The sequence below is a fragment of the Gobius niger genome (genome assembly GCF_951799975.1).
Source record: "Gobius niger genome assembly, chromosome: 20".
Lineage (NCBI taxonomy): Eukaryota > Metazoa > Chordata > Actinopteri > Gobiiformes > Gobiidae > Gobius > Gobius niger.
The window spans coordinates 11,105,228-11,122,703 of NC_136871.1; the positions used below are offsets into that span (position 1 = coordinate 11,105,228).

General features: G+C 40.0%; 1 protein-coding gene across 1 annotated transcript in view; it reads right to left on the reverse strand.

The window, feature by feature from the left end:
- The window catches only part of LOC306979724 (integrin alpha-5-like), a 39,925-nt gene that overhangs the window by 11,042 nt on the left and 11,407 nt on the right, over positions 1-17,476 (reverse strand). Inside the window, exons 10-20 of the mRNA XM_079578821.1 lie at positions 17,105-17,148; positions 16,967-17,023; positions 11,898-11,950; positions 10,421-10,629; positions 9,418-9,609; positions 9,288-9,333; positions 7,993-8,106; positions 6,800-6,855; positions 5,224-5,384; positions 4,339-4,476; positions 1,617-1,684 (exon numbers count right to left, since the gene is read on the reverse strand). Of these exons, the coding sequence (XP_079434947.1) occupies positions 1,617-1,684; positions 4,339-4,476; positions 5,224-5,384; positions 6,800-6,855; positions 7,993-8,106; positions 9,288-9,333; positions 9,418-9,609; positions 10,421-10,629; positions 11,898-11,950; positions 16,967-17,023; positions 17,105-17,148 (1,138 nt within the window). The remainder of the gene's footprint in view (positions 1-1,616; positions 1,685-4,338; positions 4,477-5,223; positions 5,385-6,799; positions 6,856-7,992; positions 8,107-9,287; positions 9,334-9,417; positions 9,610-10,420; positions 10,630-11,897; positions 11,951-16,966; positions 17,024-17,104; positions 17,149-17,476) is intronic.

Genomic DNA, 17,476 nt, shown 5'->3' on the forward strand with positions numbered 1-17,476 from the left:
CCAGGCATAAATCTCATGTTTTATGTTACTTAACAAAAGCAACGAATCTGCAGTCAAAAGTCAAAGAAACAAAACATGATCCTAATGTTTATTTACATACCAGATATCCCGTTTTTGCAGTGGGTTATCAAAATAAGGCATTCATTTAAAAAAAAAAACTGTGTACCATTAAATTTTTTGCGATATCAACACCTGAATGATCGTTTTTTCAATACCTATACTAAAATATTTGTCATCTAGAACCAGAATCAACAGAAAAATAGTTTTATAATGTTATAATTTATTCCATAAAATACTATTTCTGTTCACCTTATTCTGCCCCGCCCACATTTGCCTCTTTTTGCGTTGGATCGGCACTTCCTTCGTATTGACATGTCTGGTTGAGCGCGAAGTCCGTTCATTAAGCAGAGAACAAGGGGAAATGTTTGAAGCTAAAATCTGATGTTTAGTAGAGTGATTTGTGCAAAATGTCCGATGTTCATTTGCACCAACAAGTCAACGCTGCAACATTTCTCTGAGCAACTTCAAAACGGCCTTATGTTTGTGTTGTAACCGATTTAACATAGGACTTTAACATAGGACTTCTCCAGTCCTATGTTAACTAATAGGAGAGAAGGGGCGGGCACAACTTCCGGAATAAGTGAATTAAATTTGTATAATTTGAGCTGAAACAACAAATTAACTTCCTTCCTGTGGTAATACTGCCTTAGCTCTGCCCGATCCCGTCAGACCTCGGAAGCTAAGCAGGAAAGGGCCTGGTCGTTACTTGGATGGGAGACCGCTTGGGAACGCCAAGAAGCCAGAGGGGCCGATGGCGCAGACTGGTTGCCTCGCTTCCGTCAGTCTACCCCAGGGCAGCCGTGGCTACAATAGTAAAAACCGATGCGACCAACAGGCATAAAAACTTGGTCTCAAATATAGAATATTGTTTCAGATACATCTACTTTTTCGAATCCAGTAGTATCTTTTTTTTGGATACCATACTTATATCGCTTAATGGTCCCCAGCGACATCTTTGGCTACCAGTATTTTAAAAACTGCAACATTTCCATGGAAACAGGCAGTCCCATCTCCCAGTGAAGTTACAAGTCTGGTGTGAGGAGAGGCAAGCACTCTGAATGTAAAGACGCACGCTTTTTTGAAATAAATGCTTGTATTTTACTCTATTTGTTAGAATACAATGTTGTGTGGTATGGCTTTAAAAAAACCTCAATAACTCTTATATTTATATTCTATAACTTTTTCCTCTTTATGAAAAAATCTCTGTAAGTGGACAGACTATATCTTGAATTCTGTAAATGCATAATATTTTGCCATACAAATACTGCATGTGCATGTTGACAAAATGACTGATATGTGGTGCAGCTCTAAACAGAAGAACTCGTGTGGAAAGATGTGGAATGTGAGAAACGAACACGGGACCAGGTAGGGGGTATGGGTGTAAATCACTATTATCATCACACGTCCCAAAGGTTCACGGGTCACTCTGGGGTTATCAAATCACACTCTTTCAAATGGTCAAGACACTTAATACTGCTCGTGTTTTTGTTTCAAAGTACGGGGCAGTTTATTTGGCTACAAAGGGTTTTGTCGTGGAAGATGTAACTTCCTCTTACCCGTAAACAGCCAACTTCAGGTCAGGGACACAGATGTTGTCTTCTCCACAATCCAGCTGAATGTGGGCCTGAAAAAAGACAGAACTCAGATAAACCAGGGCAGAGGGAAGAGCCGCGGACAGATATGATGAAGAGTGAAACGGGGAGAGCGAGGGAACAAAGCCCAGAGGTATGGAGGGCAGGCCATGCAGGAAGTGCATGTTTACAGAAGGCCAAGCATGAGATTTGTGCTATAATGAAAGGATCCCACAGCACATATGCTCCCAACATAGAGTACAAGGTTTTTCATAATAGGCTTGTTCTCTTTCATGTTTTCATCGCATTTGTCTGATCATTCTAAACATGTTTTGTGGAGACGCGTGATCAAAAAGAGTGCAAAGGTTACAATTTTAGAGCCTTTTGTTAAACGTGACAGATGACTAGACGTCTAATTTGTCATTGTTGTCTTTGGAAGATTAGTTGTTGTAACTGTTCAACATGTACATTACAGAGCGGTGAAGGGGAACACACTGTCACTATTGCTGAAACCTCATCTCTCAAAACATATGGGAAACATTAGGACAAAAAAGAATGCTTCAAAATGCTACAGAGAGTTTGGGTTCAGGCTGGCAAAGAGTCCTCGTGCTGTTGAGCTTCTATAGCTGCTCTGCTCATACCACCCAAAGGACGGTCTCTTCACTTTGATCTTAGATCCATGTGACCGAGGACAAGTGTATTCAGTTTAAGCCTGGGGGCCAGATGCTGCCCTCCAAATAATCTGTCAGTCTGGAACTCCCGGTTATTTGTTTATTTACTTATTTACAAAACGTGATCATTTTATATTGTTCATTTTTGTTGATATTAGAGTTTGTTTTGTAAAAGGGGAATGAACAGAAGCGTAAAGCTTATGGATAGGGCCCCAGAGTTAAAATACACATCCATACAACATACAATACAGAATTACAAAAGAAAACAAAAACTGCAAAATCTACCAACCCAGTACCCGTTTACAATCACCTACCAACAGGATTACATTTGCAGAAAAGGAAGCTTTGAATTCACGCATTCAGTCTCTACATCATATTATTCAAAGCAGTTCATCTTCCCATAATTGCATTTCCTCACACCAAGCCAAAAGAAGACACCACTTTGATCAATTATTTCTCCAAGCATGGTGAATATTATGTGTAGTGGTAAAGGCAAAGAAAAGAAAAAGTATTACAGCAATAAGTGCTGATGTTTAGTGAGTTGTATGTCCAAGCAATAGCATAACCAAAATATGTCCCCCACAAAAAATCATTTTAATAGAATGTATGAGTTACAGTTTATTGTAGAGTATCTAAACAGACACGTTTTTGAAATCCTCAGTCATAGGGCCATTAACCATCCACTGACACGAGTCAGAGTACAGTCATATTCCAACATCAATGAAAGTCAGAGTGGCAGTGTGGCCTGCAATATACATATGTCAAATTATATGAAAACTGCTGGCATAGGACAATTAAAGAACGCTTTTACTTTAGGATATTATACAAATAAAGCTCCGTAGTACAGATGGTTAAATTGAGTCGAACTGGAAGCAATGGAACATTTACTCGACTGTAGAAGAGATTAATTTACAACTAGAGCTTCAAAAGGGGCTACATTTTGTGCAAAAACATGGATGTAACATTGTGACAAGGGGAAATTAAAAGCAAACTGAATGTGTAAAATAATGTCATTCATTCATAAAGACACTTTGCCAATGGACTCCCCTGAGCAGTTTATAAAATGTGTTGCATCCAAAGAAACGTGACGTATCTTGCGGAGGGAGCATTGCCGTAACATGCACAGTTACAGCCACATGGCGTGTGCGCTGAGAGCTATCACCTCATATCAGTCGCATAAATGTGCTTCCACCCTGCGGCTCTTGCCTGGTGCACAAGACCGTGGGCAACACACATAAACAAACCACGACCAGATGTCCTGAGAGGCGCACCGACACACCCAGTGGAGCTGTCAGTCCTGCCTTGTGTTTTTGCACAGCCATGACTTGCCAGTGCTCCATAAACGCTCCGTATGGAACCAAAAAAAGCCCAGAGCACAGTAATCACCATTTGGTCTAGGAGGCCTGACCTACAACCTCTTACCATATGGGATTAACACTTTAAAGAGCCTCCACATTTGATGTCAATTTGAAAATGGCTGTAACCTCATACATTTCAGTCCAAATCTCCTACTGAAAATGTTAATGATTAAAATTGCAAAATGAACAAAAGTACTTTATTGGTTAAGTTCATATGTAAATAACGAGTGAAGTGTTCCATCTGGAGTCCTGTCTCTCCAGCAGTAATTGCAGTGGTGAACATCTGCTTGCGACAGACACGCAATACAAGAGGAGGCCCTGTAAACGGTGTGGTCATGTTTGGTGTGGCATTGTAATATATAGGCAGCAGGCTTCACAAGTTTGCGCACTGATAAACTCTGCGCTTTTGATACAGCTCACAAAAGAGGAAAATAAAAGGAGAGTCCTCAAGTGAAGCCTCAGATCTGTTAAAAGATGTGGAGGCTGAGGATTTTGTTTGTAATACGCTGTCAAAATGCACTGTTTCATTCATTTTGTTTTGATCAAATAAAGGGAAAGTCCGGACATTCTCTGAAGGATCATATGGGCACAGCGAACGCATCAACTCAACTTTTAAGCATACATAATTAGAAAAAACACTCATGACCAAATACTACTCCACCCCATCCCAACACTGACCTGCTGCTGTATGAGCGGTTCCGTGTGGTAGCCCAGGATTGGTCTGAGCCCGTGCTCGTCCACTGGGGCCTGAGGGTCCAGGCTGAAGTTCAGGCTGATGTAAATGGGAGAGAGCTTGTCCCGAAACTCACCCTCATTCTGAAAATACAAGAAAAAAGTAAAATTTAGGTTTGCACACGGACTATGGTGGGCACTTCACGGACTTTTACAAGGTCACCAGTGATCAAAGAGTATTAGTCGGTGTTTGGTCAGAGGTGCCACTCAAAGCAGCACATCAAAGAGCAACTTTAACCCATGTCCATTAGGAAAGGACCGTGGACCTCTGTCATTTTGACTGGATAATTGACTTCATCTGGCGAAGAAGACAGCAGGTGCACAAGGCAACATGCAGAGCTTTTTTTTCACACTATTGTACTCATTTGTGTGTGTAATAGAGATATTACCAAGACATCTTTGCAAATGCCCATATATGGTCATGTTTGAAGCAGCCAGAGTGGGAACACAAAGAAGGAAAAATAATAATAACTTCTCCCATTTCTTTACCATTACTTCAACCAATGCTGAAAGTGGTTCAACAGCCCCTAAATACAAAAAAAAAGGGACAATGCTAATCAGGAAGTATGCCAACGTCTGCTAACGTTAGCCGAGCGATGCTAACGTGTGCCGTTTTTCGCTTCTACTGAACAATTTACTGTGAAAAAGCATCCATAAGGACACAATTTGGCTTGACGTTATTGGTATGTGAAAAAAAAGTTTATAGTCATTTATATATGACATGTTGCCGTCCATATTCTCTATTGGGGTGCGCCCCAAGGCAGGTATGTTGTCCCCCTTTCCTCCACAACACAAAGACTAGTGGATTAGTATGACAACATTTAGACTGACCAGGAGGAAGAGCTTTGACTCGTAGCACACGCCGTCTCCATTGGTCTCCAGGCTGACGTTCTTCACTAAACTTGGCTGATGACTGTCCAGAAACAGTGTTCTCCGGATTGTTTCTTTCTTGCTAAGCTTCACGTTGTCCAGCTGAATCTCCACAAGAAATCCTTCAAATGGATAGAAACAAGAATTAAGTCATTAACACACTCACGCCTCACAAAGTCTTGAATTTGATTCCCCTTGTAGAGCTTGCAAAAAATGCCCTATGGTGCCAAGACGTTAAACTATTTAATAACAATATTGCTTGTATGCTTGTTATAATATTATATATGCCACATGTCAAAACACTTGTGAAATCTCTCAGTTATACTGGAGTTTATCATCGTACACAAGTTCTCAATCAAGGTTGTTTTAATGTTAAGATCAGCAAATAATGATCTTTTAGCAACAGACTGTATATACTACACCTATCTTGTGGGGTTTACCTTGTTAACATTCTTCTACAAAGCCACTCTAAACTGACCTTGTATCTGCTTTTTAACTGAAAACTCTAAAAAATGGCAGCTCTTTCACATGTCTCTGAAACCATCTTTTTGCCATCAGACTCTTCGAAACAAAGTTATTGCCTAGATAATCACTATATAATTGAGAGTAGCTTTTTAGAATAAATATGGGTTTCTCTAAGGCCGATGCCGATTTTTGGGGGATTTTTTTGGCCAATGCCGGCATGCTCGGTCAATATTTTTTTTGTTTTCCAAATCTCTGGTCTATAGTCCTATAAAAAACAAATACATGTACTTGACTACTCCAGCAGTAGCCAATTTTATTTTATTACTTTAGGTGATTCAATCATAGTTTCTGTCCCAGCCTTGATTAGTTTCCGTTAGCATTAGCAGACTGTTGCTAGCCGCAGCATTTTGCGCGGTGACAAGAAACAATTGTGGAGGTTTTGAAGCACAGGTTCTGTGATTCAAAATGACATGCAGCCTGACCATATTGACTGAGGTTTAACTAACCAATCTAACCAATTTTCATTGCGATGTTTTCCCTTGCGGCCTCGGGAGTTGTGGGAGGACTCGTTTTAAAGTCCTGACTTTGCTCTTTACAATGCAAAAAAACAGTCCCAGAGTTATATCGGTCCAGGAGATATCAGTTTTTTTCGGCGCTAGATCAGCAAATAACCGATGTTGTAAAATCCCCAAATATCGGCCCGATATATTGGCCCGCCGATACGTCAACTTCTAGAATAAACCCATCCCTCCTAGATTTGTATATAGTCAGCGTGCTGTCAAAAAAAAAGATCATTAGCTGTTGACGAAGCCCCTTGAGGTAAAACATCCTCAACATTAAAACAACCCAGTACAGACGACGCCTAAAAAAAACAGTAAATCCAAGACATGCATGGGCTTTTTCAACTCAAGTGAACTACTGCAGCACGTTAGCCTCTATTTACACAATTGCTCTTTTATCTTGATCGGAGCCTCCAAATTGACCACAGTAAAGTCCAACATACTTGTGGCCACACAAAGAAAGCAAGGTAATGGGGACCATGTGTGCGTGAGTGATTGTGTGTGCGTCTCACCTAGACGAGAGGGGAGGTGCTTCCCGCGAGCCAGCAGGCAGAAACTGATGCTCACACTGTAGACAGAAAGATCAATTGTTTCTTACAAGTCACTACTTTACACATTATGGGGTTTTACGCAAACAAGTTAGACGTTTTTTTCATCAATTGTAAGCACAAGTTTTAAAAAGTGCATGGTCCTGAAGGCAATTATAAAATCTGGATTCACATTTATATGTCAAATAAAGGCTTTCTCTTTCTCTTTCTCTTTCTCTCACAATGTGTAGCTCTGTCCATGGAAACCAACTTGGGATTTTCCCTTTTTACATGGCAGGATAGAGTGTAAAGGTCTCACAGAGGGGAAAAAATATGACAGACATGACATGTGGGACTTACCAGGGTTTTTGCCGGTAGCAGCAAGAAGGTTTTTTTTTAAATATTCTTATGAAATAAATTGGACAGGCAACATCTGAGCAAAAAATTGAAAAGCTGACTAAGACTTTTCCGTTTAAAGTCTGTTCAAATGCTTTCTCATGACATTTAAGTCTTTACTTTTGGCAACGACATGTAAAGCCCCGTGGAAACCGTGTTTAAAAGCGAAGGGTAAAGGGCATACATTTCAATCCTTCCTTTAAAACACACTTTGCCCAGGCATCTGTACACACACCGCCCCCAAACAGAACCTCCAAAACCCAAGTCTTTAATAAATGCCATGAGGGCCACTACACCTCAAAGTGCGTCAGCCCTGCGTGAAGCCACAGACGACGGCATCAACTCAAGAGAGTGACCACCATTTTCCAACCTTTCGGGGAGAATCTACGTTCCCATGTACAACGCTTTTTTCCAGATACATCCTTCCTATTTCTTCTTTGTTTCCACGGCAGCCAGAGCACCAATAAACCTCAAAAACAGGACCTCCTTGTTTAAATTTAGGTGCACTCTAAATCAGCAAACTTTTTACAACAGGGGAAAAGAGGGATGGGATGAGTTCAACATGGAATAATAATTTTCCTTTATCCGTTTCATCAGATGGAACTCATTATGTCTATTTATACGGTTTTGAAAGAATATGGTGCTGTATTTTCGGTCAATGCTCAGTGAATTTACTTACTTAAAATGTCTCTTTACAGTAATAATGTAACATGTTGGATTACAATCTAAACTAACAATTTTGTAGTACAATTTATTATCTTTATGACGTTTGAAGCAAATACCATGACACGGGAACAGTCTTGTCTCCACTGATCAGCACACAGGCCTTCTCCTCCGGGATGAACATGCTCGGGTGCACTGTCAGAGTAGCATTGGCGCTCACAATGGGACGGGCTCTGAGTGGAAACGATAAAAAAGAAGATACATTGCAGATATACAAAGGCTGCACGGTTTGAGGAAAAAAGTTGCAATATTCAGTAGTCTTGAATAATGTGATAACTGTAATATTGCTATAAAACAGTATGTTGCAATATATTTATTTCCCCACCTGAACAGACCAAATTTTCTCCAGTTTGGCTTTACTCAAATCTAAAAGCTTCTGGAAAAAAGCGTCAAAATAGCGACAAATCGAGAAGAAAACGCAATAAAAATTTGAAGAAAAATTGACAAAAATGTGATGAAAAAATGTCAAAAATGTGACGAAAAAGAGACAAAAATGTGATGAAAAACTGACAAAAATGTGCTGAAAAAAATTACAAAAAAGAGACAAAAATGTGACGAAGAAGTGGCAAAAATGTGACGAAAAACGGACAAAAAAGTGAGAAGAAAAATGTGAAGAAAAAGAACATCTAATGAGTGACAATGAAAACAACACAAGGAAAAAGATTCATTTACATCAGTGTTGTAGGTCTTAGCTTTCAAATGAGACATTACATGGGTAAAGCCGAACTGGAGAAAATGCATCAGTTGGGGGTAAGAGAAGAACCCCCACATGAACGGGGCACATTTTCTCCAGTATGGCATTAGCCAAATCAAAAAGCAAAAAAGTGTCAAAAGAGCGACAAAAACGTAATGGAAAAGCAACAATAACACAATAAAAAAGCAACAATAACACAATGAAAAAGCAACAATAACACAAAAATGACGCAAAACCGCAGCAAAAAAGTGATTCAAAAGACGAGAACACAACAAAAAACACTTCCAAAATGTGACCAAAAATGGCAAAAGATAACACAAGATAACATAAATGTGACAAAAAAGTTAGAATCAGCTGTAGGTCTTAGCTTTCAAATGAGGCATTACACTGTTTTCTCTCCAGTCCAGAAGCTTTTAGATTTGAGTAAAGCCAAACAGGAGAAAATGCACTTGGTTAAGGTGGGGGTTAAGAGGTTAAACAAAACTTATAAGCAGTTAGTTTGTTTTCTCATCAAATTCTGTCAAAATAAGATTCGCCAAATAATAAATCAGGTCCAAAACAAGGCTAAAATAGAACTCATTGGGAAAATCTGGACTAAAAAATTACTTTGGCACAGTTTTTGTGAATACATTCGATACATTGTGGTTTCTATCTTCTTACCTGTATAACACGGCTCTGTCAACCCCGAAAGCACCAACAAGCAAGTCTGTGCAAGAGTAAAGAGAACGGTCACAAAGGACATAAGAGCCACAGGGATTTAGGTCATTGTACGATGGGGAGTGCTTCAAACCTGGGTAGCCATTTTGATCCAGGTCTTTGTTACTGCGAAGTGCAAAGCCGAAGCCCGCTGGAAATGAGCTGGATGCCCATTGGCCTGAGAGAATCTGAGTAGGCGTGTCCTCCAAGCCTTCCTCATAACCGTTATAGATAAAAACTTGTCCCTGTTGGTCTTCTCCGCCGAACGGACAGCCGACAGCAATATCTGATTGAGAATGATAAGCCCGTAAGTCCAAAGCAAAATACTCAAAAGTAAGACAAGCGTATATTTATACCATGGCCAGGGAGAACTCTAATGCTAAACTGATGTGCATTAAAACTGTTTGTTAAGTTGTGACGTCACAGCTCTACTTCCGGGTCCGCAGATGTGCGATAAACTACAAAAAAACTCTTTAATACTACAATCAATATTTCTGAAACACAACAGAGAGTTACTTTACATACTTATTTATCAGGCCCATTAGCCAAAAATGCTGTACCTACTGCTATAAAAGTAATACGCTACGCTAACCCCGGAAGTAGTGACTTTAGTAAATATTACTTTTTCAGCAGTAGGTGCAGAATTTTTGACTAATCTGAGAAATAAGTAGGTTCAGTAACTCTCCATTGAGTTTCATAAATATTGATGGTTGTTTTTAAGAGTTTTTTTCCTTGCATAATTGCCGGTCTGCTAGTACCCAGAAGCGGAAGTCGTGACGTCACACTGTATAACGCACAGTTAGTCCGGCAACACTTAAATCCCGTTCTGTATCACTCCACTGCAGCTGTTTCCATAGTAACAATAAACAATTAAGCTGGAACGACCCTAGGGTAAAACAGCATAAAAAGTAAAATAACTCCTGTCCAGTACTTCAAAAAAAAAAAAAAAAAAAAAAAAAACGGCCCCAAAAAAAAGGCCCAAATTAACAGTTTCAGTTTGGGGGACCATGGTATAAGCGGATTAAACAACTCAGAGCAATGCGTTAGACAGTTTTAATGCACTTCACTGCTCTGAGTTGTTTAATCCTTGTACCTACCATTGAATCCATCTTGGTTCAGGTCACCCAGTGGAGCTAAGGACGTGCCAAAGCGGCTGAAGGCCTGAGATCCGACGGGATTGGTGCCACTGGGCTCCAATCGGAGGGGTCCTTTCTGAAGATACACATAGACTTTGCCCAGTTCCTCCAACTGCCCGGCAGGCCCCCGGCGCATGAACAGCGGGGCCCCGACAACCACGTCATCCAGGCTATAGAGAACAGAGATAAATTCTGCATTTTTTTTTTTTTCAATAGATCGCTACAGCTAAATTCACATAAAGTTTAAATTGTGGGATTCACTTTCTACACGTCAAGCACTTCTATTGTATCTATTGTGTCCAAACCAAATCCAAAACAAAAAGTCATCTGCAGTAGTCTAAGGGGGTTTTCACCACAGCGTAATACAATATCAGAGAAGTGCATACGTGACAGGGCTCTGATGTCCGTTGTTATGGGAATACGTTTGGCGAACAGCTGATTGTCGTCACGTAGCTGGTGATGCGGTTTTTGGAGCGAAACCATGTGAACTGATCAAACTTTGAAGTAAATACAGCAGAAACTATTAAGAGTGGTCTCGGGTCAGCTCCAACTCTGCTGCAGATGACTTACAAAGAGCTTCCTTGTTTTTATTTGAATTTACATTAACCTCTTGCCTTAACCGAGCACATTTTCTCCAGTTCAACATTATCCAATTCCAGAAGCTTCTTGACTGGAGCTGCTCATTTGAAAGCTAAGACCTACAAAACGGATCTTTTTCCTCGCGTTGTTGCCGTGTTGTTGTCACTTTTTATCTACTTTTTACCTGTTTCTTGATGCTCTTTTGTTGCTTTTTTTGTGGCGTTTTCGTCACAATTCTGCCACTTTTTTGTTGTTTTTGTTACTTTACTGACTTACTTTCATTGCTTTTTTATCACATTTTATTGCTTTTTTTGTTGCTCTTTTGTCACTTGCTCTTCAGTGGCTTTTTGTCCATTTTTTGTCGTATTTTCATCTCTTTTTTGTTCTATTTTGTTACTTTTCTTTGCTCTTTTGTGGCTTTTTTTTAAATGCGTTTTCATCTTTGTTTTCTTCTCATTTCCGTCGCTATTTTGAAGGAGCTTTTAGATTACGGTAATGCCAAACTGGAGATATTGTGCTCGGTTCAGGTGGTGATTAAAAGGTTCACTAACTCTGTCATGGAATAAAAGAGCCTGAGAACATTTAGTAACTACAGGGAAGTGAAAGTAAATTTAGCATAGAGAAACTGTAATTCTGTCCCGAGCATCATCATTTGACTAGGGGGGGGAATTTTAAGAACTTTCTGGTGAATGACAAATCCTAGTGTGAGAAACTTCCACGTCTCCTCCCCGATGACCTCCTCCCTTCTAAGGTCATCATTCATGCACTTTCTGTTTTCATTGGCCTCCGCTCAAAGTTTCACCTCCCTTCTTGCTCTTATCTCTCTGTAAGCTGCCGTCCCCATCCGTCTCTCACTCACCCGTCGTTGTTGATGTCTGTGACTGCCACCGTGTAGCCAAAGTAGGAGCCCATCTGGAACACATTACCCAGTCAGCCAGTAATCACACTACAGAGCATGGATCGCTTTGGTGCGCCTTCCCTGTCCATATTGTACCATTTCTTTGAGCTTTTCTTTCAATATCCCGCATTGCCCCTGGAGCCCGGCCTATCTCTCCTTCATGGAGCTTAACATTTCGGCCTTTACGAGCTTTGACAAATGTAGGGGGTCCGCACATATGGCGCTTTAACCCCTTCATAACTTACTGAAAGGTTTCCGCTTCAATTTCATACCATGTTTGATAAATTAGGGTCAGGTTACATGCTTTGGTGGCGAGTTCAAAGTCATTTGTAGTGTTTCGAGTGTCTGGGGACCTTAGTGAAAAACAAGACCGGGCTCTTTTTTTCCCGGTTGCCCCCGCATTCAAAACAACTCAATCATCATAAATCAAAGCGAGACTAAGGACAAAGTTCGTTTCCTGCGCTGACACTTAAGAACCACTGTTTTGCGCCACATCAAACTGAGGTATTATTCATTTGAAGTTTACAAGGACAACACGAAAAAGGCAGCGAAAAACAAGCTTTAAAATAGACCACACGCATCTACTACTTCTGATCAAGCAAACCTTTATTTCTGTGGCCCGATACTACTACATCATTGAATTGAAGGCCTCAGATGTACAGAAATAAAGCAAACAGCATGTACTATAAAGCCTCAAAACCTATCAAGTCAAGACAAACAGTTATGGGAAACTGAGACCTTAAAGGGAACAATGATCCTTGACATATTCCATTGTAAATCATATAAAAAATGCCTGGCCATGAATTCAAAAGAGAGTGAGGCTATAAACATCCACAATGGTCTTTAGATGGATGAGAGGAGCCGTCACTCTTATATCACTCACACAATGTAATAGCATGTTATAGTTGCCATAAAAAGTGCAGTGAAACTCAATTGAGCAAGGATACTGCATTAAGTAGTTGTAAAGTATAAGTAGTACCACTACTGGTATTGGTGCAGTATTGTATAGAGCATAAGAATACTTGTCATTGCCAGTGCAAGGTTTCACAAACTGTTCTTCAGTGCAATGTTGCAACATGAAACATAAGACCAGCGAAAATAATAAACAATAAAAATAAGATAGAAAAAAGAGATAAATGTTGTTTTTTGTATTTATGGGGAAAGTGATAGGGCTGTTATGTGTGACATCGCACACAATAATAAGCTACTTCCGGGACCAAACTGTTGAGAGTTCCACAGATAAACGCAGCAAAAAATCTGAATCTCCTGCTGAAATAACAACAGATAAAAGGCCCAAAACTGTTTTACACCTGATTATAATAATATACACTACCACTCAAAAGTTTGAGGTCGCCAGTTCTATAGCTTCTCTAATCACGATAAGCTAACACAATGTACCACTAGAACACTGGAGCAATGGTTGCTAGAAATGCGCCTCTGCTCACCTATGTAGGTACCATTAAAAATCACCCGTCTCCAGCCAGGATAGGCATTCACAACAATAAAAATATCTAGACTGTATTTCTGATTAACTTAATGTTATCCTCATTGAAAAATGTTTGTCTTTTCTTTAAAAAATAAGGACATCTTAAGTGACCCCAAACTTTTGAGTGGTAGTGTAGCTCGCCATTTCTCCAGGCAAAATTAAGCTATTTATAGATTGAAAATTAGCCTAGTCGGAAAAGCATTACAAAAGAAAGTCCAGCGTAAATGATCTTTCTTTGTGATCAGATATTTATGAATAGCATTGACGTCAGCTCTATAGCAGGTTAAAATCAGTAAATCCCATTATAGTGAATAGGCTTAAAGTTCCATTGGATATATTTTTTCATCCTACTTGTAGGACACTTTTGCAGCATCTATAAAACTTAGGTTGCAACCAATTCAAGATTCTGGAGCTCTGCAAAATTCACTACTTTATATGTAAATAGATAATGACATATTTATATTATTTATTTATATATTTGTTGTTGTTTTTTATTTACTTATTCGTTTAACTGTCTCATGGTGATTTAGCAGTTCGTCCTTTAGATGCGCTACCTCTGGTCACCAATTGTGGGTACAGGGATCAATACATATAGTCAGAACATAAGGTTTGCCAGCAGCAGCGAAGCTTTGCAGGTAAGTTTACATCAGATCCGGGTAATTATTCTTTTTGGGACGTAGTACAACATCCACACACACACAGTACTGTCTATGTGTGCACTAACCAAAAGAGCTAATAATGTAATCTGGGTGAAAAGCCTGATATAATAGATCTTTGTGAGTTTCTGTTTTGAGGGTGTTTTTGCAGCTGACTCTGAACAATCCTCACCAGTGTACAACGTGCGTTTCTTCAGCGTGTTCAGCACCCTCAGGCCACAGAGGGACCTGACTGAAGACCCCACACACATGAAAGCACACACACAGCCAGCGTCCCAAGTGCACACGCTTTGTCAACTGCACACAGAGGAGGTAAAGAAACACAAGACACGGCTGTAGCTCGTCTCTAAGTGCCAACAATAACATTTGCTGACTTTATTTTAGCGCTGCTCAAAGTGGCACTGTGTGAGCTAAAGTTCCCAGCTTCATATGACTCATTGGTACTAATACTGTAAAGGAACTACGTGGGTGGAGTGAGCTTGTGGTAAATATAGATTTTGAAGTTAAAAAGCAGAAGTTCTCAAAAAGCACGTACTCAAGCAAAGGTAGAGTCACTTCAAATCAGAAATAAACATGGATATGTTGTGTGGTGTGTGATGTGCCGTTACAACGATTACTTCTTAATACTGCTGCTAATGCTACATCTAGAACTACAGTGGACTCAACTTATACTTAAGGTTATGAGTTGACACTATTACATACATTGACAAAAAAGACAACTCAATTTAATAAATGTGATTTAGTGATATGTGTCAAAATAGCAAAGCATATTTATAGGCCTGTCACGACACCAAAACCTGCAGTTCGATATATTGAAATTGAAACAATATTATTGAAGACCTAATTATGCCACAGAAACTAACTCAAGCTTAAAGGAATAGGCCACCGTTTTTACATACTAAGATATGTTCTTAGCTCACTTTAGTCGAGTTAATATATCCCCGTCTGGTCTTTGTCCGCGCGCTCTGTCACGCAAACGGAGCACATACGCAGCCTCTCCCACATGTCACATAGCTCCGAAAAAGCTCACGATAGAAGCTACCAAGCTCTTCCACGTGTTCCCTATTTAAATAAAGTTACGTGAAGTGTTTTCATGCGAAGTATATTTACCCAGAAATGTAGCATGTCGATTTTATAAGCAAATAAAAAGGGGGACTATATTGTGAGGCGTAATGATACGAGGAGCACAGCGTCCGCGTAGTAACTCCTAAAGACTTCCCCCGCTCACTTCCGTCAATAACCTTTAGGAGTTACTGCGCGGACGTTTTACTCCTCGTATCATTACGCCTCACAATATAGTCCCCCTTTTTATTTGCTTATAAAATCGACATGCTACATTTCTGTGTAAATATACTTCGCATGAAAACACTTCACGTAACTTTATTTAAATAGGGAACACGTGGAAGAGCTTGGTAGCTTCTATCGTGAGCTTTTTTGGAGCTATGTAACATGTGGGAGAGGCTGCGTATGTGCTCCGTTTGCCTGGCAGAGCGCACGGACAAAGACCAGACGGGGATGTATTAACACGTCTAAAGTGAGGTAAGAACATATCTTAGTATGTAAAAACGGTGGCCTATTCCTTTAAAAATGTCAGTAAAGCTTTGTTCGAAAAGGACTTAATCGTACAATATCCCTTATAAAATCTAAATATACTACTAAGTGTAGTATACTAAGTGAAGGTTCCAGAGTCATCTTCTGTACTCTGTAGCTGTATTAGATTTACTTAAGAGGACGCTAAGGAGAACTTGCCTTTTTAGACTGTGTGGTGATCATAGGGGGAAAACTGACAGAAAGGCCACTCACACTGACAAATACCTGCTGTTTGATTCCAACCATCCGCTCCAGCACAAACTCGGGGTCATCAGGACGCTCCAACACAGAGCTAAACAGGTGCCTATAAGTGCAGAGGGAGACCAAAGAGGAGCAACAAGTCCACAGAGCCCTCTCAGGCTGTGGCTATCCTAACTGGTCTTTCACTAAAGCATGAAGACCTAAAGAACAGGACAGACAGACTTTAAAGCCCAGAAGAAAGGGAGTCTCCTTGCACTATGTAGCTGGAGTCTCAGAGAAATTTCAGATATTTTTTAGGCGATACAGAATTCCAGTGTACCACAAACCAGTGAACAACACACTGAGACAAAAAATTAGTTCAAACCAAACAACAGCTACAGAAGAGGCTTTATCAACACCGAAGGGAAAGCAGAAGCGGCCCTCAGTCGGCTCTTCACCTCCTCCTCAAAGCCACCAACCACTCCTTTGAGGACAGAGAGGTTAACTTGGAACTACAAAGGTGTTTACCCACAGGTGAGAGTAGCTGTCAATAGATGGGAGGGGCTTAGCCAAAATAAACTACTCCCAGTGGTCTATACCCAGTCTGCGGGCTGAGCTTAAACTTTATTGTCGCTGACGAAACCTTTTGGATGAGAGGGGAAACGTTCTACACTTTCTACAGAGTACAGAAGATGACTCAAGAATCTTCATTGAAGATGGATAACTCCTGTAGGACTGAGAGCCTACACAGACACAACCTACTAAAGATAAAAATATATATTTTTTACATTAAAAAAATGGAATAAATCACAAAACTGACGATAACTGTTGACCCGTAAAATGTGTTGTTTATCTGTCATTTACTTTTCATCACATTTTTAAATACAGTTATAATCTAAAGGCATCCAGGGCATCCATGATTCATCGGTTTTGAAACAAGTTGAATCCATACAATATACAGCCGTTTCTAAGTTCAATCTACAGCCTCCAGGAGTCGAGGGTGCTGTCAGCTGACCTCTGACCTCCACATGTGTCTGAACTCTACTGGGCAAATTCTTTCATCTTCTGCTTGTCTTTACACACGTCATGTAACATCAGGACCCCACACATGCACATACCTGCTCTCCTGTCAAGTTCACCAGGTACGAAAGATCCTTTCCGTCTAATATAGACACCTGAAGTGATGAGCGAATATTTGTTTAAGCTTTGACTTACATAGAGAATGTTATGAATGTCTGAGTAAAAGACATCCTTACAAGACCATACAGCATGAGTCCTTTGGGAACCCCAGTGACAAGATCTGTAGAGAAGAGAGTAAGAGACAAGGATATACATTAAAGACTCTCGCCTTTGTTCCAAACAAGTCAATTCAAAGCTTGAGCAAACAACATTAGAACTTGTCCGAAAAAATTCAAAACATTTATCTAAATTTGGAAAACTTTTAAATCAAGTCACAATGAGAATGTTATGAAACGTGTGAAAGAGCTGAGTTATTGCTCGTCAGTAGTTCAGGAATTTGAGAGTTTCTTAATCCAGGGAAACTGTGCAAGAATAAAACAATCTGCAAAGGTTTCAACAAAGACTTATGATGAAAAGAACAATGAAGACTGGAGCAAGATTTACTGTAA